General features: G+C 51.4%; 2 protein-coding genes across 7 annotated transcripts in view; both read right to left on the bottom strand.

Annotated features, from left to right (window-relative positions):
- Positions 1–583: 583 nt before the first annotated feature.
- LOC309594912 (synaptotagmin-4-like) lies at positions 584–3,129 on the bottom strand (the record flags this gene model as incomplete). Its single annotated transcript, XM_082321313.1, has 4 exons — positions 584–739; positions 991–1,157; positions 1,691–1,856; positions 2,320–3,129. The coding sequence occupies 4 exons, from the start codon at positions 3,127–3,129 to the stop codon at positions 584–586; spliced, it is 1,299 nt and encodes a 432-aa protein (XP_082177439.1).
- A 2,778-nt stretch (positions 3,130–5,907) lies between these two features.
- The window catches only part of ARID3B (AT-rich interaction domain 3B), a 37,210-nt gene continuing 21,143 nt past the window's right edge, over positions 5,908–21,974 (bottom strand). For 2 of the 6 annotated variants that reach the window (XM_082322505.1, XM_082322506.1), the window contains exons 5-9: positions 16,227–16,410; positions 14,728–14,987; positions 14,247–14,504; positions 11,304–11,405; positions 5,908–10,561 (exon numbers count right to left, since the gene is read on the bottom strand). In XM_082322505.1, the coding sequence (XP_082178631.1) occupies positions 10,407–10,561; positions 11,304–11,405; positions 14,247–14,504; positions 14,728–14,987; positions 16,227–16,410 (959 nt within the window). In that variant the 3' untranslated portion in view covers positions 5,908–10,406. Of the gene's footprint in view, positions 10,562–11,303; positions 11,406–11,498; positions 11,555–14,246; positions 14,505–14,727; positions 14,988–16,226; positions 16,411–21,974 lie in introns of those variants that run through there. The other 4 variants (XM_082322508.1, XM_082322507.1, XM_082322510.1 and 1 more) reach the window with 4 other exon arrangements.

Raw genomic sequence — 21,974 nt, 5'->3', positions numbered from 1 at the left:
ACCTTTAGCACTGGTGCAGGGAGGGTTGGGGCAATGTCAGTGAGTCCTTGCGGTTCTTCTTGCCGAGGAGCAGAGCAGGATGTGTCCCATCCCGTGGAGATGGGGAAGGGTCTGGTGAAGGTCTTGGCTGCTGTGGGACTGGGTGGAAAGAGTGGGCTGGTGATGGTGGGGTAGAAGGGGCAGTAGATACCACCACCATGGCCATCAGCTGGTGGGCATGGGGCTGGTCTCCCAGTTGGCTGATCTTCCCACCCATCTCCTACCATGGCCAAGGTTTCAGGCACTCAGGGTTCGCTCTGGGTGCAGGCACCGAGCGGGCATCTGGTGGACGTAGCAGAGGAAGGCTCCTACTTTGCTCTTCTCCTCTCCCCAAAGCTGAAGACATCTCAAATGGGTTCATTCCCCTCTGGAGCCGTTCAGAAGCGGGTTTTGCTGACCACTGCCCATCTCCAGCCCTGGAGATGGAGCCCACGAAGACATGCAGGCTGAGACCTCACCTCTCCAAGGCTTGGAGATCCCCCTTTACTCGCTCCCATGGGCAGCTGAGTCCTGGGCAAGCCCTGCCCATGGGCTGCAGGCAAGATCAGGGTCCGAGGGTGTCGGGCTGGATCTGGTGCCACCGCGCTGACTCCAGCTGGCCCCGGCTGCACATCTCCCTCCAGTGCAGCAGCCCGGCCCCGGGTGCACGGGGACCCACCTGCACGCGCCCCAGCGGGGAGCTGCGGGTGTAGATGCGAGCCTGTGGCAGGAGAGGGGCAGAAGCAGTGTGGGACATGGTTGATGGCCTTCAAGCAGAGATAGAAACACCCATTGCCCCAAGAAGACCAATCCCACCCCAGCAACCTCCTGCGGGCAGCAAGAAATAGCTCCTCCGGGCTTGCCTGTACCCCTCCCACAAGCAGGGGCTGAGGCTCCCAGTTGCAGGAGAGGATCCTGAGCATGGGTGATCCAAGCCACCTTCTTGGCCATGGTCACCTCCATCCTGCTCACCTGCATGACGGTGAACTCCAAGGACAGCTCTTGCTGCTGGATGTCCCCAGCGGGGAGGTTGAAGAGGAAGGGCATGTTCCAGACAGGGTTGTAGCCAGCGATGGACTTGGTCTCCTTGGTGTCAATGATGTGGCCATTGTGGTAAAGGTGGATGATGACGTAGTGGCCTGGAAATGGAGACAGAGCCTTGGTGAGAGGGACCTGCTCTGGACACGCATGAGGGAGGGAGGCTGGAGGTTTGCGAACCACGTTCCTGCATGGCATGGGCAGCCAAATTGGGGTGCCCGGGGGTCTACAAGACCTCCAAGGGGCTCTGTGGAGCTGTGGGGAGAGGACGGAGATGTGCTGTCCATCTTGGTTGCACCTACCCCTCCCTGGTTGGGAGCAAGGACCTCCAAAGTCCTCAGCTCCCATCCCTGCCCGCATCCCAGGCTTTGTGTGGGCTGGGGGAGCCAGAGATGACAACAGCCAGCAGGACAGAAAGCTACATGCTATTTTTTTATGATAAATATGTATATTTTAAGCATTTTGGGGCCATATCAGAGATATCTAGATCCTAGCTGTGCTACCTGCACTCATTTTGCTCAGAAAAGAGCAGTTCAAGAGGAAGTAAGACTCTCTGCCAAGCAAAAGGAGGGGAAGCCATTCCCTGTGCCCACCTGGGCATCTCCTTGCCCCTGCTCCATGCCCGGTGCCCTACCTGGCGTGCCTGGCATGTGAGAGAGCCGGCCCAGGTGCTCTGCCTTGCGGACCAGCACCTTGATGCGGCTGGCCAGAGCTTGGTACTGGAGGAGAAGGAAGAGCTGGCCGAGGGATTTGGGGGGTGAGGAGAGGATGCTGTGGCTCGTGTCATGGGCGCTGAGGCACTGCAATGAGATGAGAGAGCAGGAGACACCATGAAACCTTCTCCGACCTCATCCAGCCCCTCTAACTCAGGGATGCTTGTCTCCCACCTCTGTGACTGGTAGCTCAAGAATGGGCAAAAATGAGTCAAGAAGGTGAATTTAATGCTTACCATCACCGTAACGATGGTGCCAGCTCTGCATTTAACCCTTCCACCCCCAGCACCCCCATCTTCAGCAAAGCCCCCAAGCAGAGATGCTGCCAGTCACTATGGTTGACGGATGTTAATTGTGCACAGCTCATGAACCTGCACCAGAAGAGAGGACACTGCAGGGGTGGGGGGCTGCTGCCTCAGCACCTTCAGTCCCTCCCGCTGCCTCCCACTGGGTGATGCTTGGAGGAGGCTCTGGCTCTCGCTGTGGAGCTTTAAGACTCTGAGTCCAAGCGGACCTCAGCCAAAACATGAGGACAGCCTGCCTTCCTGACCTTTCTGAGCTTGGTTTTGGTGCTCGACAGCTCCCAGCTGTAGCTAGAAGACACCTGGGGGTCCCAGGTGGCCTGTGCGCAGGGGAAGAGGACCTCTCCCACAAAGGAGTCCTTGAGGCTGTGAAACCTGGTGTAGACGGTGAAGTGCAGGGTGAAGCTCCTCAGCTCCTCCAGGCTGTACCGGCCAAACCGGCATGGCTCTCGGCGGGCAAGGTGGAGGCTCCTGCACTGCAATGCTGCACGCCGGGATGCCAGGAGCCGTGGCAGCAGGTACACCTTGACACAGGAGCCCTGGCCACCCCACAGCCCCTTGGGCAGGTGGGAGACGCCGAGGACCATCACAGTGAGCGTGGCCTCGGCTGGCGAGTAGAACAAGTCACAGTGGAGCTGAGGACGCTGCTTGGGGCTGGTGCCGGAGGGCAGCAGGGTGGGGGGTCCTGGGATGGGATGGACCAGCGGGCTCTCCTCTTTGCAGAGCAGGTTGGCTCCAGAGATGATGCAGCGGCGCTGCCACGCTCCTGCCGGCCTTGCGGGGAAGGGGAGGCTGGGCAAGGAGGCTCTGCCATGGAGCAAGCCCCCGTGGGATGCTGGCAACACCGGGGGACCCTCCTCTTCCCGGGCACCCAGCACCTCTCCTGCCAACTCCTTGTAGTGCTGCTGGATGGGCACCGGCACCGTCCCGGTGGGCAGAGTGGGTCCCAGCTCCACTGTTGCCCACTCCCAGCCGAGGCGAGGGCCTGGGCACTGGCGGTGCCACCGGCACACGGCACAGACCAGGAGGATGCTGAGGCAGAGCAGGGCCAGCCCCATGCCGAGGAAGACCTGCAAATGCACTGGAGAGAGAGATGGGCACTGTTAGCACAGCGGATCTCGCCAGGGCTGCACCGCTGTGGCTTTCCAAGGGTGATGGAGCAATGCAGAAGGGCAAGACCTGGGTGCCCACCTCCCCTGCCATGCCTGTGACCCACCCCCCATCTTTGCAAGCGGGGGGTTGAACTGGAGCATCCCAAAGCCAGAAGGTGGGAGTGGAGCCGGCAGGGCCAGGACCGTGCTTGGCATCTGTGGGCGTGGGCAGCCTGACATCAGTCCGGCTCTGGCGAGGCTAAAACAAACCTGGCCTCACCCTGGGGACGATAAGGGCTATGGAAAAAGTGGCAGTTATCAGCCCCGCTGCCAGGCTGATGCAGGTTGGGCACAACCGACAATTAGCTGCTTGCTTGGCGGGAGCACAAAACGCACGGGGAGGCACCTGTGCCGCTGGAGGGGAGTGGGAGCACCTGCAATGGGGGGATTTGGGGGTGTCCCAGCTGGATTCAAAGCGGCAGCAGTCCCCAAAGTGTTCTATCCCCAAGCCTGGCCCCAAAAGAGAGGGAACCTCCTCCCTGAGCTGTGCCCAAAACCGGCGTCCCTGCAGCAAGGGATTATGGAGAACAGGATCTGGACAAAGCTCTGCCAGAGCCTGAGCCGGGTTCGATAAAGGGATCTTGATGTTTGAAAGAGAAAAGCAAGCGGTGTCTCACGCTGTGGGGCTGGGCTTTCCTACCCAGATGCTTTAATCTGCGCTGGGCTCTCTTTAGCCCTTTGTTATTTGTTAGGGAAGCCAGGTTGCGGCTGGGATGAGCGATGAATGGCGGCATTTAGGGAAGGGACGGGGGTTGGGATGCGAACTTGCCTGGAGGATTATATTCCAGCCCAAACAACGGCTGCCAATGCCCAACCAGCCCCCGGAAAGCGAGTTGGGAGGGCTGGAGCGTGGCTGCCCCTGGTGTACAGACCCACACGGGTCTATAGGGCTGGGGAGGAAGCGGGGAAGGCGCATCGGGTCCCTTTGGGTGCCTGCTCTTGGTTGCTGGGGCAGCCGGGCTGGAGGATGCTGCACAGGGACCTGCTGCACCAAGCAGGTAGTGGGGCTGGAGCCTGGGAGGGCTGCAGGGCTGCAGGGCTGTCCTGGACCCAGCGGTGAGGGTGGGGTGGCTACCACGGAGCCCCCCCTCACCTGAGACCAGGTCTCTGAGCACCCCTGGCATTGGGGGGAGACCCCTCTCCAGCCTGGCACCAGGGCCGGCACCTTCCCACCTCCGATTTTGAGGCGGATAAACACCATGGCAGCGCACACCGAGGGTGTTTGCTCCCCACCACTGCCAGAACCCACCTTACCTGCTTCAGGCATCTGGTTTTTAAGGCAAGCAGTGAGGGCAGGTGAGTCTTTGAGCCGTCTCAGCTGAGCTCACGTGGGGAAAAGTTGGAGCTGGGAAAAGCCGAACCTACGAGTGGGCAGGAGCGGAGGAAACGCGGGGGGAAAGGCTCTGCCTTCACCTGCCCGCTGGCCAGATAGGCTGGGACCGGAGCCCAGGTGAGGCGAGCGGCTCTGCCAGCCCGCTCTTCTCCGATAACCGGGATCCTCGGGGTGGCGGGGGGGCCGTAAAACACAGGCACGGCTCTTCTTGCACAGCGTGGAGTGACATCAGTGGAGACCTCAACAGGCAGCTCAGTTTTGCAGCCCTGGTGATGGGCACCAGCCACATCCCCTGCCTGCAGCGGGGTCATCCAGCAGCCAGGGCCCGTGCTGTGAGCTCGGGGACTTGCCTGGCTTGCAAAGAGAGGAGGAAAAAGCAGGTTCTTTGCATCTCCATTTTCATATCGGCTTTGAGGCCACCGTGGGCAGCGAGGGGCTCGTCCATCCTCCCCAGAGAGGCAGCAGGGATGCTCAAAGCACTTGCAACTTGCTGGTTTACAGCATCCCGGCCACGGGGCATGGCGAGGAAGCCCAGGGTGGATCCGAGCAGGGGGAGGCTGTGCCGGTGTGTGCTGCAGCCCCGGCACAGCCATCACCCTCGGATGGGTGTTTCACAGCCACACGCGGGTGCCCTGTGCTGATGGAGGGGCCCGTGGGCAGCATGGGCAAGGCGCAGGCAGGAGGGGAGAAGGTTTCCTGCTCCGTGACACGGCGATGGGGTGAGTTTGGTGGGGAAAGTCGCACGCTGGGCCCCATCCCAGCACCCTCAGACGGGCTGCCGGCCAAAACAAATGCAGACACCGGGGCCTCGGAAACGCTGGTATGAAAAGGGCTGGAAACCAGTTCCTCTCCAACTGCCAAACTGGTTCAATGACTGGAAAAACAACATCAGGTGCTGTGTAAATAGCAAAACCTTTGGGAAGCATTAAATCTCCTTTTTTGTGGGAAGGTGGCGGTGACACAGGAGGGATTCAGGAGAGCGGCTCCTGCCCCAGCCTGGCCCCTGTGGAAGGGAGATCCAGTGTAACTCATCTCTCCAAGGTCTGTTCTCCCCCAGAGCTGTGCGGAGGAAGTTTCCCAGCCAGCATCTGACCTGGAAGCTGAACATTTCACCCCACAGGTACCCAGCTCATTTCTAGCCACTGCTCCAAAACCGCATCACGCCAGTTCAGCTTTACAGCCCAGTTCTCCCCACAAAGGTACAAACTGGGAGCATAAAGACCCAGAAGGACACGGACCTCTCTTAGGCTGACCCCGCCTCCGGGAATAGCTTCCCAGGATGAAGAAGGGGCTGGGAAATCTTTAACTCGCACTTTAGCAGAACAGCACAGCCACAAATCAGGCTTGCAGGGTCACCGTGTGAAGAGGTAGAAGTTTATTGGAATATAAACATTCAGATAACATGTAAGATAGAAAAAACCCAACAACAACATATACAGACACTTGTTGGAAGGAGACGTTGAGGTATTTATCCACCGCCTAGGCTATCACATTTCTTTTTTTATTTATTTATTTTACTTTTTTTAAATAGGTAAGAAAACTAGTAGCAAGGCTGCTGCAGCTGTTTGGTGAAAACATCTGATCTGAATCCGTTTGGAGCACACACAGACGTGCAGCGGCCAAAAGGACTTGGTGTGACATGTTCACATTCACTTTGGGAGCCAAGCAGGCGTGCAGCCTCCCCCTCGCCTCTTCCCCCTTCCCAGCTCACAAGCATGTGCCTTCCCAGCATAAACTGGGATCTGCTGGAAGAGGACAAGCAGGTTTGGTTTTTTTTTTTTTTTTTTTCATTCCCCTGAGCTGGGCATCAAACCCAGCTGGCAAATCCCCCCCTGAAACAGGAGCATCAAGGCTGCATGGAAGCAAGCTGGGGGCTTTTTTTTTTTTTCTTGGCTGCTCACTGCAAAACCTTTGCTGGTCTGGAGTTGAAAGAGAATTAGCCACACTGCAAAGCAGAGCACTTCACACGAGGAACAGTCCTACCCGCAGTATCAAAACCCCTGAGTACTATACAATCGAACACAGTCGAGTGAAATGAAGGGGAGCCGGGGAGAATCCACCACCCTTGCTCAGCCTTCCCTGGCTCCCAGCTCCTCTGCCCCGTCTCTGCTGCTGGTTTCCATAACCCTGTCCCCAAAGCCTGGCAGCTCAGTAGGAGATCTGGAGCTCAGCGAAACCTGCATTAAGCTGACTGCCAGTATCAAAGCCAGGCTTAGGGAAAGGGTTACTCTTCACAGTCTGAATTGACTGGTCCTTGTCGTCGTGTACTGAGAAAGGACCAGTTTATTGTTGCAGCTTATTTTTACTGAGGTATCTGTTACACATGCCAACTTGTTTCTTTCCCTGAATTGGATACAAAACAATCTGTTAGTCCCTGTCTATTTCCAGTCTAGTTGTGTAAAGCTTATAAACATTAATACTCTAGTAGTGTCAAAGCTGTTTAGCAGTTCAGTGATTCGAGTGCCTTTCTGTGCAAGAAAACACAATGTTAGCATGTGATACATAAGCAAAACCACCCATTACTAACCTCTGCTCCCCAGGACCAGAGAAGAAAGCATAAGGAAAAGCAAAAAGTCCCCCAGTCCCACTCGTAGGAAACAGCCCCCAAACCCACCCCGAAATAAAAACAAACAAACAAAAGAAAACAAAAAAAGGGAAAAAAAACCCCAATCTGAATGAGCCCCAGAGTCTGGAAAATCCTCTCCGAGCCTGCGAGGATGAAATGCCATGGAGGCCTGCAGGATCTGCCAAGCAAACGCCCTGCAGCCACAGAGCAGCTCGGCTTCCCCGTGCCCGGCAGCGCTCATTACTCCAGCTAAAAGCAGCCGGAGGGGGAGCACCTCGGCGCAGCATCTGTCTCAGGACATGTGCACTCTCAGCCACTTTCCCTCTTCCTCCCACCAAGTCCTCACGATGTCAGGTAGCGGATAACTCAAGCCATAGTGTATAAACTAACAGAGAGCAACCATCGAGCCTCTCGCAGCTAGGAGGTGCCGCCTGTGGCTTACACGAGCCTTAGCACAAGACCTCGGAGCTCTCAAGGACAGAGTAGCAGCCCAGCCGAGTAGTGCTGCAGGATTAAAAAGGAGAACCTGACACTGGAGAGTTTAAAGGAAGGATTATTCATTTCGTTTTCTATGTACATTTTTAAGCCCGACCCCTGGACTGCTGATGGGGCTTTTCCCCTGGCGGTATCTGGCCCGGTGTTTTTAAAAGCCATGCTCTTTTCAGTAGTATAAAATAACAGCTTCTGGGAGCAGGACACCCTGGGAGCACAGGGACCGCACCACAGCTAACCACAGGTCTTAGCGGAGGGCATCTCCCCCAGATCTGTAAAGTCTCACAGAGTACTAAGACAGGCTTAAGCTGCTCGCAGTGCATCGCAGAAATGACTGGGCAGGGAAGGGACAGACACTTCTGGGCTGAGCTCGGGCTCAGCGGTGCAGGGAGGCACAGCCTCTAACAGCAGCGGCGCCTCAAGCCTCCCATCCTGCCCAGAGCTGAATGCTCCCAGCAGCTCTGCTCGCCTGCGGGAGCAGATAAAAGGCGACCTTCTCTCATGCTGGTATGACACATGAGAACTCACCCACCACCCTCCAGGAAACTGATTTTTAGCAGGCTGAACCTCTGGAGTTTTAATGTGGCTTTCACTTAGATCATGATGTATCTACTAGCTCGGGTGCTGGTTACACAGGCACCTATGTACAGGTGAAAAACTGGAATAACTTCTTATTTTGGCACCTCTCAGACAAGCTACCCAACACAGCTTAGTCTTGTAGTGTAGACAGAATTAGCTGGGCCTGGAATAACGCCAAGTCCCAGCGCAGCTGAGGTGGTGGCTGAGTGCAGCACCACAAGACCAAGCTGTGCTTTCAAGGTGCCAGAAACCACTTTCCTGTGAGAGGCCTGGCCATCTGTAGTGTAAGCAGTGCTGACATCTCCCAGCTGCGCTCAGCAGCTTTGCTAAAGGTAAGCACAGATCCTGGAGCCTGGAGAAATAATGGGGACTTTGGAGACACCCTTGTGTCCAACAGGCAGGACAGACCTAAGTCAGCAGTCACTCTTGCCCTCTTTTCCTACCTCTACCTGTCCTCCTGAGTCATGCACATGTCCTGGGACAATGCTGTTCAGCTTGTCTCCTGCGGGCCTGAAGGATGGGGAGGCCACTGCTCCTTTGCTCAGCTTTTTTTTTTTTCCTTTGTCTTTGGTGATACAATTAAAAATAAAAAAAAAAACAACCCACAATGTCAGCAAAACCACATATAAAAAACAAGCGATAAGATATGCCAATACTTCCTGAAGAGGTTAAAAAAAAACAACCCAAAACAAACAAAAAACCCAACAACAAGTACATATCTGAGGTATTTCATCTGCTCAAAAAAACCTGACTTGGGCCTGGAGGATGGGAAGGACGTCACCAGGGCAGGATGGATGGTGCTTGGACCTGATCTCCAGGCTGGGAAAGGCCAGCAGGAGGAGAGAGGACAGAATGAGGCCACCTGAGCAGGAGCCGAGTTCACAGAGTCACTAAGTCAGCCTGGTCGGCTCCAGACACCAGAGAGCCATGGCCAGCCTTTGTTTGCTTTCAACTGGAGGTTTGAGGGAAAGGGCAAGGAAGGGCTTGATTTCCTTTTCTCTGCTTCCACCCAGGAGAGCAAAAGGTCTTACTCAATTGAGAGCCGCTTTCTTTTTCCTCACACACAATTTGAAGGGGACTGGGCATCTGTAGGCTTGTTCAGAGACCAGTGAAGACACGTCATGTTAACCGCAATACCTACACACGCCCCACAGCCCCACTCAGATTTCAAATATCACCTTCTATTTTCTCAGCACATGGATGCAGAGAGCTTCCAGGGGCTATTGAAAGACACCTTATGAGAAGGAAGTCGCTCCAGGAAGCCTAGATCAACCTAAATGACAGCCCTTTTGTGTCAAAGGGGCAGAGGATTAAAACACCAAGCCAAAATAAGTTCAGGCTGTCAGGGTAAATGTCAGTGGGATGAGTTCCTCAAGGGGAGAGAGACAAGGCTGAGGGAATTTAAAACTTGGCTGAAAGCCTGAAGAAGGCAACAGTAGGGAAGAGGCCAGCACCAGCCAGGAGAACGAAGCAGCTGATCGAGAGGTTTTTAATGTGTCTATGGGTGAAACGTAGCAGTAAGAAAGTCCTTCCCCTCTTGCCAAGACCTCGGAGAGGGGGAAGGAGGCTCACAAGCCAAGAGCACATGTTCTACAGGAGGACATACGAACACTGGACCACGACAGAGCCTGAACAAGAAAAGCGAGGAAGCTTGCCCACTCTGCAGCTGCATGGCCTTCTGCAGCACAAGCCATGGGAGGACAGGGGCAAGGCACCCCGCCGGCTCTTAGGATTGTCAATACACGGAGTTGTTTTGTGGGAAGAGTCCTTGTGGCTACTGGTTCGAGGAGAACCAAGTTTCCCTGCCCCAACTCCAGCTCTTTCCACCTGCCTTGGTGACGTCTCAGCCATCTCTCGACCCGCAGCTCCTAGAGACGATCCCTGATTGAAAAACGCCAGGCGTGCCTCCCCCCCTCCATGTCCCACCCCCCAACAGGAACACAGCAAACCCTGGGAGGAGGAGGAAGAAAAAATAGCAAAAGGGAGGAAGAAAGGGGAGAACAAAGAAAAAGGCTGGACAAACAGATGATGAAGAAAAACTCGCTGGCATGGAAAGGTTTCAGCATCATCATCATCTTGCCGTTGGCCAACCACAAAAGCAGGTTCCTTGAGATGAGGTAATCTGTGCGACTCCTTCCCGGCTCGCTCCCTGCCGAGAGCAGAGAGGAAGAGCTGCCGGAGGCCAGTGTGAGAGACAGCAGGCTCGGCCGTCCATCAGAGAGACCAGCTGGTGGAGGGCTCTGCGCTGGGGGTTCCCCGGGATGAGGTAGGGCTGGGAGAGCAGTGGGAGCTGCTGCTGCTGCTGCAGGAACTTTGGGTGCTGGAGCCTGCAATGAGATGGACAACTGGCTTCTGGGCAAAGAGCACTCCTGCAAGGCAAAGAGAGGTAAAGAGAAGGGTTACTGGGACCATGGGGTGGCACAGCTGAGAAGGATAGGGTACAGAGCAAAGGGCAGGCTATCCAACCCCAAAGATCTCATCCCAACAGAAGGGGGCTCAGTGCAAGACAAGCAGGCTTGGAGGAGGATCAGAGGGTCAATGGTGACCAAGACATAAGAAGGGATCCCCTAGGACTTGTTCTGGCAGCCTCTGTCACAGGGATGTTGTGCTTACAGAAGACAAAGATCCCAAATGGCTTCAACACCTTTAGAGGAGAGAAGCACCTTTTATTGCACTGCAGTGCCAGGCCTCCCACCTGGGCTTTGTCCAAGGATGCATGTGTGCGTGACCTGCAGAAGTGAAACAGCTTGAGCAGAGTATGGGGACAACAATTCCTGCTTTCCAGAGATACATGAGGAAAAGCTGAGTAAAGCCACTCCTCAGCAGAAGAGGGATAATACTCCTTCCTGCTAACACCTCCATAGAAGCCCCTTCCCTTAGATTTAAAAAATACTAACAACCACCACCACAAAAGGAAAGGGCATTAATCTTGACTGCCTAGGACCAAAAAGAGAAAAGAAATCATCTCCTACTGAACTTTCTAAGCCAGACAGGTTGTGCGCGTTGTGCTTTGGCAAAGACCAGCCCCTGGGAGCACACCACCCTCTCCACATCCTACTCTGCACCACCAGCCTGGCTCTCTACCCGTCCCTAGGAGCGGTTCTTTCTCACCAGCATAAATTGTGCCGTTAATCTCCACCGACATGTTAATACTCCCAATGCCGTTAGGTGACAAATTCAGTGCTGCTGCTGCCGCCGAGTCCGGTTTATCTTCTTTCAAGAAAGAAAAGACGCAGAGTTAGAGTAACTATCCTGTCTCCCGCACTATCCAGAGATGGTTGAAGGTGTACAGAGCCCTCTTTTTACCTCTTCTTTGGTGAGGAGATCCCCACACGATGTCTGCTTCCAGTCCTATTGTAAGTCTGCAAAGGTGTTTAAATGCTGCAGTGTGAACTGAGTATGGGCTGGGATCCCACCGGCATTTGCAAATCTCTCCCCGACTCGCACGCTGAAGGGCCAGATTAACACCCCACCCCAAAGAAAAAGCTGCCAGCACACGAGACAAGACCACATTTCAATTGACTGGATTATGGCTGTGCTTGCAGCAGACTGGGAGCACAGGCACAGTCCTCTCCCCCTTCGCTGAGAGGCAGCAGTTTCTGGAGGAGCTGGTGCGACTCCCTGGCAGGGCTCAGACTGCAGCAGCTCCAGCGGCCGCTGGAGGGAGGGGACTACCCACAGCGCCAAGGACTCAAGCCCAGAGCACTACACTTGGCTTGGCTGCCCCACAGTGCCTGTGAAATCTGCATTTTTCTGTATCCTCGGCCTGGAGAGCCCTTTCTAAGCCCTGATGGGCAGCTCTGAAAGTGCCAGTGCAGAGCAGGGCTCAATTTGCACTGATGTTTAAGGGGAGCTCAACATCAAACTCTCCCGGACACTTCCGAACCTCCAACTTAAGCAACCCCTAACTGTGAGCCTGGGTTGCAGGATCGCTTCTCTGTGCTCATGAATGCGTGCTTACAGTTTGCACAGCCGTATCATGGTTACCGGCCCACCCGATGTTGGTTTTGGGGCACTGGGCTATTAAAACAGAGAGATTATGCAGACAGGCTGCTCAGGCTCTGACATTGTCTGCAAAATGCACATTTTTAACTCCTTTCAAGTCTGCTAGGACAGCAAGTCCACTGTCCCTGCAAAGAATGCTAAGGACATTGTTAACATTTAACCTAAATGTTGCTATCAAGTATGATAAGCTCACGTGGTGCCTTTCAAAAGCGCCTCTCAAATCACAATATTATTTTTATTTTGCAATTGGGAAAATCGGGGCACGAAAGACAGGACAGACTTGTCCACAGTCATCTAACAAAGGTGGAAATAGTATCATTGAATCCTTAGGGCTCAGCCCTCAGCCTGTTACTATTTGTAGAGACTAAAATTGTTCCTAGCGTTTTGATTTAGGAAGTTCAGGGTGGAAAGAAAAAAAAAGTGAGATGAGAGGGAATTAACATTACTCAATAAAATTTGTATTCCCTTTTACTCACTATTTTCAGTTTTGTTTTTATGTAAATGTGAAATTTAGGTGGATGCATAGCTGTCAGGAACTGCGACATGAAGTCCCAATCCCATTTAACCCCGCAGCAAGCTGCTACTGCTTCAAAGGGGAACCTGCTTTGACCCTTTGCCATATGTATTTCTGGCACAGCATCTCAATAAAGCATTTACCAGCATTCCTAGCAAAGGCCTCAAGAACAACTCTTCCTTTTCTTCTAAGCCGTGCCAAACTTGCCTGGCCTTGTGCCTACATCCAAATGTACAATTAATAGGGCGTCTGAGACCTTTAATTTTAATGGATCAAAAGGTTTGGAGGAAGCAGCTGTTGGGACTGAAATTTTCTAAGACACTGCTGTCCAGTGAAGTGCAGCCCCCAGGACAGGTAAAGGAGCCACAGCACTTAATCAGCTTTTGAAGCCACTATATAACAGTATTGATTCTGACAATGTGACCTTTACAGGGTGACTCCCCTTTTACAAAGCATTTCAGGAGTGCATTTCCCAGGCCATGAATGCTGCTTATACGTGACCTTCTAACCCAGCCTTGCCAGGAGTTTTTGCCTGGAGGCTGTGCGTAGGGTTGCAGCAGATGTTGGTAGACATCACCTGACTTGCTAAAAGCCCTGAGATGCGTAGGGCCCCCTGCAGATCCACAGGTCTTTGTGGCCTCCTCATCACACCTGACAAAAGATTCCTAAAAGCTGGGCATCTCTCTCCCCCATCTCCTGCAGTCTGCTACCCATACAGAAAAAGCTGTTACCTCCACGATCAATTAAAAGGGTTCCTGGCCAGGAAAGGACAGAAAATCGTTCCCTGCAGCACAATGCTGGCAGGAGGCTCAGATGAGAGCAGGGCAGGGGGAAGCTGAGAATCTGGCACATGAGGGGCTTCCCCTCCAAAAGTGATCTTCCTGGCTGCAGAAACACGGGACAGCGTTTGGCTAGGCTAAGCCATGCTCTTGGATCTGAAGCATACACCAGGTATTAAACAGGAGGGGGTCAGATACACAGCCCAAAGCAATTTCAGCCAACTCGTGTGCTTCCCATGAAGGAAGGAGCATACCTACAGCATGTAACAGAGCACTGCTGCAAGGACAACTGAGCTAGCATCAGCTGAAACTGGCAACTCCCCACAGTGCAAGTTCTGTGGAGACATAACAGCTTGACTCCTGAAGCAATCACACTGATCAACACAGGATGTTGTAAGCTCAGAGTAAGGGTCTTGTTGTATGGGTCAAGTGGGTTTTATCAGCTTAGATGCAGAGCTTTCTGAAGACAGGTAGGGTGCTTCTGAATCCAGGATGGATTCAGATGATGCTGGATTATTAATCAACAAGAATAGAATAAAAACAGCCGCAGTAAGTAAAACCTAACAAGATATTGCTAGTTTAGCTTTGCGGTTATTGTGCTCCATTTTAACAGTTTCTTGACGGTGACCTCTGCCTGGTACCCACAGAGATCATCAAGCCTGTGCGTAAAGAGGTGTTTGACATCCTAGATTGGGAGCAGTTTCCTCCCTGCTGCAGTCTGCAAAGACCTTTCGTGCGTCTGGAGGCGCTACTTACCCTTGCCATTGATTTTGATCTTCATGGGGATCTGCCGTGCCATGCTGAACAGGTTGCGCTGAAGAGCCTGCTGGACAAGCCGCTGCTCCTCCTCCGTCATCCGAGAGACCTTCTTCTCCGGAGGCTCTCCCGACTCCAGTCTCTCCCTCAGCTGCTCTAGGGTGGCTGTTCTTGCTGCCACAGTTGCCTGCTGGCTAGCCAAGGTCACTGGCACGGCAATACGATTTGGCATAGACACAGTCAAGGGCACACCATCACCTAGAAAAGGAAAGAGTCACCTAGTCCCTCCCACAGCCCTTCCTAAATGAGCACACAAAGGTTTAAACCACAGGCAGAATATTCTGCAAACCCCGAGCCACCCAAGTCCCACTACTCTCAAGTCCAAAGTAGTCTGGGTGGATGAAAAGGAAAATAACTGTGTTTCAGTGCCTGCACCTCTTAACCCAGCCACCCTCTTTGCTGCGAGTAAAAAGTAGCTGACCTTTTCTGACAGCTGCTGCTGGAGACACCCGAGGATTGCTGGTCCCACTCCCTGGCGCGACGCCGATGATGGGGAAGCGGATCTTTGGGGGAGACAGGAGGGAAGGAGGCCCTGTGGTGGTGGGCGAGTAGCTGAACAAAGAGGAGCTGTAGCTGGGCCGCCTGCCTTCCCGCCTGTTGCCATCGATTGCAGCCTGAAGCTCAGCAGGAGAACTGAGGGATTTCTTCTCGCATTCATAGGCATATAGGTACTTCATATACCTGGGAGAGAGGTGAGCACAGGGAAACTCAGGTAGGTTTTCTCAATAGAACATGAAATTATAGGCTACAGCAACAAGCATTGCATTCAGGAAGGCTTTCAGACTGAGGTCCTCTGCAGATCTGGAGTCTCTGTCTGCATATCATGACCACTGCTGTGCTTGGTTTGATAAGCATTGAGCAGTTCGGGTGTGAGGCCCAGCTCTCAAAGAAACTTTGTGTTTACTCAACGTTCATAGGGAAGCACATAGTTAAATACTACTACACCCACAAGGGCAGAAAAGAATCATCCAGGATTTCTTTACAACTGAGATACCGTCTAAAATTATACGAATTAAGATCTTGGACCATAACACTTAATGCAGGGAAGGAAGTTTGAGGAATTACCCTTGTCCAAGTCATTTGCTTTGGGCAGCACCAAACCTTACCGCTTTTGCTGAATTCTGGCACGCACATTTTCAGGAGACTGTCTGTACCAAAGTACATAGAAATGGCAAGGAGCTTCCCTCTCTGCGACTCAGAGGCTCTAATAACTTCCTAGAAAACAGAGTCTGCATAGGAGCTGGGTGTGGATTCCCAGAGCCCAGCCTTCCATGCTCAAGTCAGTAAAGCACAGCTTTGCCCTGTTGCTTAAATCTTGCAGTAGGTTTACTTTCACCATTCTTTTTCTTCTACTTATTCTACTTTTTCTTCCTTTTTTTTTTTTTTTTGCTTGCCTAATCAATATGAGGTACTGCAGGTCAAAAAAGCAATCCTCACAGTAAGTAGGTGCTAAATGCAAGTTTCTACAACTTGGTAGTGATAACAGACATTAAATGATCAAGTTCATACTTGATGCCTACAAATCAGGAGGCCTCCCCTCCCTCCTTGCTGTGCCAAGTGCTCTCCAGAGACAGAGCAAGACCCTCCTTGCCCCGAGGAGTTTAAGCTCTGAAGAGGCAAGAAAGGCACAGGGCGGAGGGAGGTGCAGAGCACAGAGCGCAAGCCAATGGCATATTAGTGGTGGGACTGTAGGGATGGAAGGGTAATAAGTTCAGGAAGAATCACTACTAGGAAAAACGAGGGAAGGAATAGAAAGGGAAAACTGCAAGCCTTGGGTGAGAGGGATAAAGCAATTTATCAGCTCCTCCCTGGCTACAGAGTAGAATTTAGTCTTTTGATTTTTCCACCCCAGTCCCTGCTTTGCAATCCCCAGTCCCCACTCTGTGTTCACATCCATGCTGTTCAACCTTCTGGACTTACTGGGTTCGAAGCGTGAATGCGGCACTGGTGATGGACGTGGGCAGATTAAGGCCTTTGGTGATCTCCCGCCAGATCTTCTTGTTGATGATTTCCACCAGCCCTCCTTTCTCAGTCACCAGCTTGTAGAGCATGTAGAGATCCAGGATCTGCTTTGCCATGATGGGGATCCGATTGATGGGAGTTCCTGCAGGGAAACAGCAGGGAAGGAAACATGGAGTCAGAGAAAATGAGGGCAAGAAAACTAGCAGGTTGGGGCTATTGATCTTCTTTCTAATAGGAAATTCAGGCAACTCTATTTGTAGCCTGATTTGAGGCCTCTCGATGGGTGAGTAAATGAGCCAGAGAAGTGTAGCTACATGGCATGTCTTTTTCATGAAAAATCCTTTCCTGTAGGCAAAAGCAATTATCAGACAAATAATAACCTGCAGCTAAGAGCAACTTCTAAAGCTAAAATAGGAAGAGGGGAAGTAGAGACTATTCAGTCCTAGGGGTGAGGGAGCAACACAGAGGAATCATTTTTTATGAGCTCCCAGGGCAGTCTCAGATAAAAATCTCTATTGCTTGTGCTCAGGAAAGGGCTGAGCAGCCAGGCAACTTACGCTACTCGTACGTTGGGATTCAGCTCCCTCGCTCCCCAGGATTTGCTATCCTGTATTGCTTGGGAACAGCGACAGAAAAGGGTGCGTGACACTTGAGAGCATCTCCCTCTCCCACGTACATGTACCTCTGTCCTCCCTCACAAGCACGTGCATAGTGTTTTGCTACAGCTTCTGCTCTCACAAAGCCTTTTCACCCTCCCACTCCTTTTCCCTGAACACGCTCCCAAATGACACACTGATGAGGCCACACGTGTACCCTGGTAGCAACTGCAAGCCAGCTGCTGGAGCAGTGACTTGTTGCAAGAAAGCTAGAGAAATCATGTTGATGGTGGAGGCGAACAAACGAACAGTGTAACAGAGCATCAGCGTGCCTGATTGCAGACACCGCAAAGCCAGGCATCCTCACAGCTGCTGCGAGCAACACCAGACATCCAAGCACTTTTTGGAGCCCAAAACAAGGTCCTGCTCTATCCTTGCAAGGATGGACAGGGCAGGCAGGGAAACAGCTCTATCCTTCCTGTCCAGTTTTGTCATCTTGTGGGTTAATAGAGGTAAGAAAAATCTAATTTTTCACCTGATAGTGCCCCTTTAGCAGCACCTTGAAGTGATAAAGCGTGCAGGGTTTGAAAAGGTCAAACTAATGAGATTTAGGCAAGGAGAAGGGGGGAAAAAATGCTGATGTAGCAAACCTTATTTCGTGTAGGAAATACCGTCCTGGATCAAAGAGCCGTCCGTCTGAGGTCAGTATCCTGTCTACCACAATGGTCAGCACCAGCCTTTACAGGAAAGCCTGCGAAGCGCTGTAATGGACAATTATGGAATACCCAACCCACAGGGGAGACTTCTGCCACTGCTCATCAGCCAGCGATTCGGTTAATGCCCTGAAGCAGAGCAGTTTATGGCCCTTATAAATGGGTTTTATTCTGTTTAGTGAAAAGGAGTTCAGCTCAGCTCTGCAGATGTCCTCATTATACATGTAAGTGTAATTTTTTTTTCTCTTTGAAGCCTGTTATGCATTAGCTCATGGTACCAATTCCTACTGGTTAATGATATGTTGGACAGAAAAAGTAAACTTTTTCAGCTTTAAAAGGGCTGCGTTCAATTTCACCAAGTTACTAACTCTTAAACAGTAAGAAAACATAAAGAGCAACCTGATCAGGCTTAGTCTGCATGCTCTGTCATTTTATATCTATTATATCCTCTCTTCCTTGCCTTGTCTAAACAACGCCTTCCCTGCCCAAAACAGAAAGGTCCACAAAGCAGTAATTTCACAAACTGCATCAGATCCTCTTCCTGCATTTCACAGACGACAGTTCCCTCAGGGAGCAGAGATAGAGACGCTTCCAAACATTTAAATGCACTGCGGCTCCATCCATCCCAGGCAGCTGCCCCAAGCCAGGAGATGGTCCCTCCCCAAAAGGCCAGCCTGCGTAAATGCAATCCTCAGTCTGCTTTGGTTTTTCCTCAGCCACCATTTTGTCTTGGTGTGTTATTGCAAAGATTAAGAGCACGCTAACAGCATCATTTCAGACACACAGAGGGCTGGGAGTGATCATGTTACCAGCCTTAAGTTACATCAGCCGAGCCACAGTAACCAGTCACACCCAGCCCACTCCAAATGAAAAGCAGGGAAATATTTATCTCTGAGGTATCTAGGAAGTTTTTTTTCCCACCCCAAAATGCCCCTTCATTAACAGTTCAGCATTTCTGTCCTAAGTGGCACCGTGCTGCCAGCAAAGCCTTTGCTCCACTGGGGCAGGATCAAGACCCTCTGCCCCCCCACTCCTCAAGCTACCCTCAAAGCCACTCGCTTTCCCCCAATCCAATTTAGGGAATGGCATTAACTTGTCCAGAAGGGACTTTCATCCAGCTCTCCTTGGACAGTGACCAGATGGGGAGTGAAAGGGAAGGGTCATGGGTAAGGCTCCTCAGGCAAACAAGCCACTAATACAGAAGTATAAGGAACAAATCTAGTTTTTAGTATACCACATTTATCCTAAACACAGTTTTACTCTTCTCTAGATTCTTCCATCTCAGCAGTTGAAAAGGTACACAAGTATATTTATCCAAATGCTCCTGTGAAAGGGACAAACATTATCTACATCAGTAAGAAATAAAGGCTTAAATATATTTCCAGAGAGCTGGCTCATAGCTGGAGTAGAAACACCAATCAGTTCTGACCTCCCCACCTTATGTTACTACCCCTTTGACACCCTTCCTTCCTGAAGTTTGCTTTTAAACCAGACCCACAGACCAAAGTGCCCTGAAATTTAATTAGTAGCTTTATAAACTAAGATAAAACCTATAGCTATTTTTTTTCCCCCCTGTAAAGTTTCTTTATGCAAGCTGAGAAATTTTACAGCAGGGACAAAACTACTTCCGTCCTTCTACCACTTAAGCATAGAGATGCAATAATTTTCTGCCCATGCTTTCTCATAGTACCACTCAAAGCAGTATCTCCCAGAGCTAGCAAAGAGTGATTTGGGGTTTGGACATAGTAAATTAACTGTACTCTTCACCAAGCGAGCTAGGGCTCTGCATGTTTCATAGGATCTGACTGCAAAAGAGCTGAGCAGCATGGAAAGGCTGCTCTCACAGCCCTCTCCTCCCCCAGCCCCTCTCCGAGGAAAGGCCAGGCGATAAAGTCTTTATTGGAAACCCCCAGCGCTCGAACAGGAAAGGCTGAAAAACGAGTATCATGGGACGATTGGATGCTGAAGCCGAGCGGATCCTTTCACAGGCGGCTGCAAGGCTTGTCAGGGGCCATGATGGATTACTGTCATCTGGCAGCATCAGGATTAATGATCCGGAGGTCAGAGGGGAGAATTCCAGAGGGAAAGGTCAGCAGCCGGGGGCACAGCATAAGACTTGTTGCCTTTTGATGGCAAACTCATTTTACTGTACTTTCAAGCCTCTCTATTCTGCCGGCTCTCAGAAATGCTGTATATACTGTGCTTGCAAAGAGGCAGAAGCCTTGCCTTCTTGCGAGAAGCAGGCAAGAAAGATGACTTGCTCCTCTTCTAGTTTTCTTGGTAAATTACCTTTTTGTCCTTTTAGTATAACCCCAACTATACAAGTATAGGGCATTTCTGCAAGGAATCAGCCAAAGGGCCGGGGGATGGATGGGGACGACAAGGAGTCCGTTTCCACTGGAAAAGGGATGATGTGTAGTTGATGAGTATGGGAGACATCAGGAAGACAAACTCTAGGGCAGGCAAACTCCTGCTACTGAAGACCCAAGGGTGGGAGTATAGCCTAAGGGTAAGAGGCTGTAAGACTCCAGACAGCCTACCTCCCCCTTTGCTAACTAGAAGGACTATGAAGAGGACAAAAAGCCCAAGAATGACACTGGAAGGAGAAGGAGGAATCATCCCATAGCCATGGGCTCCTGATTTTCTGAAGACAGCTGTAACAGATTAACTCATTCAGATTTCTGGAATAAAGGAGTTTCCCTGGAGGAAGCCTCACTGTAGCTATAAACATCTCTTGTCCTTCAAGTGAAATAAGCAGCCCCCTCTGCCAAGCTGTTTCACCCCATTCAAAAGCCTCTTCTGTTTCAGGCAGACATAACAGAAGCCTAAAGAGCTTATAAGGAGAGGCTTGAATGTCCCCTATATCCCCTGTGCTGGAGATGCAGAGGAACTGTTTGATTTTCATCCTTCAAGAGCTCTTTAAGAAGGGTCTGAGGAAGCTGTAAACCACAGATAATCTTTGAATGGCTGTTTTTACATCTATTGGCAATGAACCAGTACCTGGGAGTGCTGGACGAGCCATCAGCACACACAGGCTGTGCTCCCCCAACAGGCACTCGCTCAGTGCTGGGGCTCAGCCTTCCTGCTTGTTGAAAGGCATTGGACTGTCATTGTCTTCACCCACCCAAGCCCAAGGTGGGCTTCTTCCTGCTCTTCATCCTATATTAGCCAGACTTCAGATTTACACTTAATTCTGCAGATGTAGACTGATATTAAACAAAACTGCCCCTAAAACTGTTCTTAACAAAATCATAGAAAATAAGTCCCCTTTCATTTTGTAGGGATTTGCTTGGCTTTGCGAGTCCTCCACAATGGGGATCCCCTGCCAAGAGCCACTCTCTCCTCATGCTGAGCCATGCCCATTGCAGGGAGTTTCCCACCATCAAGCAGTCTAAGCCATGACTTGTCCTGCATGCAAGAGACAAAGAGCAGTTAATTATACCCAGCCTGGAGCACTACTTTTTCAATCACCTCCCATTTTTTCCCTATCCAATTTACCTTCAGAAGTGTCCATTTTTTAGTAAAGAACAAAGGAGGTGAGAATCCAAATATTTATTCTGCAGGGCAACATTCAAAGTGCAGTAAAGCATGCTCTGGAGTGAAAAATAGGCATACAGGGGGCATTTTTAAGTCACAACCTGTACAGGTAAGGGAAGAGCTGCTCTTCCCAGCTTCCACTCTATGTTCAGAAGAGAAAAAATATCAGACAGCCAAAAGGAAGAGGTTTTCGCCAGGAGACTGGGGAAGTCCACAGTGATTTAAAATAATTTTGAACCAAGTCTTGAAGAGACCTTCATGTTTCTTTGAAGGGAGACAGAGTAATTACTTGGTATGAATGATCTCCCCACTCTCCCAGGCTAAACAAAGGTAAAAATCAGTTCAACAGCAAATCAGCAGTGTAGGGTAGGAGCAAATCAACTTGAACCCTGCACTCAGTTCCTGGCTTGCTTGAATTCCTCTCCCAGGACAAACCCTGGCTGACTTCACAGAAAGCTGCCCCAGCTCCTGGCATGAAAGTTGTAGTTGATGTGGTTTGAGTCTGTCCCAAGCACTTAATGTTAAAATAAAAAGCAAATGTATACAGAAGGGAAACAACCTCTCCCCTCTTCCTCCCTGCCCATGCCACTAATCCCTCCCTACACATGGCATTTACACAGCAGGCATTCTCACCTCCCAACAGCAATGTCACCACCTGATCCACAAGCCTGCAGACCATTAGACACTCCTATCAAAGCAAGAGCCAGGATAGAGGGTAATTAATCATGCTCTATTTGACAGGAGGCCCACTTCTTATCTGCACCCCTCAAAACACCATCAGTTTCTGCTTCCCTCCTCAGTAAGTGAGGCTGACAGCAGCCCCTTATCAGATTTCGGCTGCTGAACCGGAGGCAGCCTAA

This window comes from Platalea leucorodia (assembly GCF_965183815.1).
Source record: "Platalea leucorodia genome assembly, chromosome: 9".
Classification (NCBI taxonomy): Eukaryota; Metazoa; Chordata; class Aves; order Pelecaniformes; family Threskiornithidae; genus Platalea; species Platalea leucorodia.
This window is presented reverse-complemented; position numbering and strand designations above follow the sequence as displayed.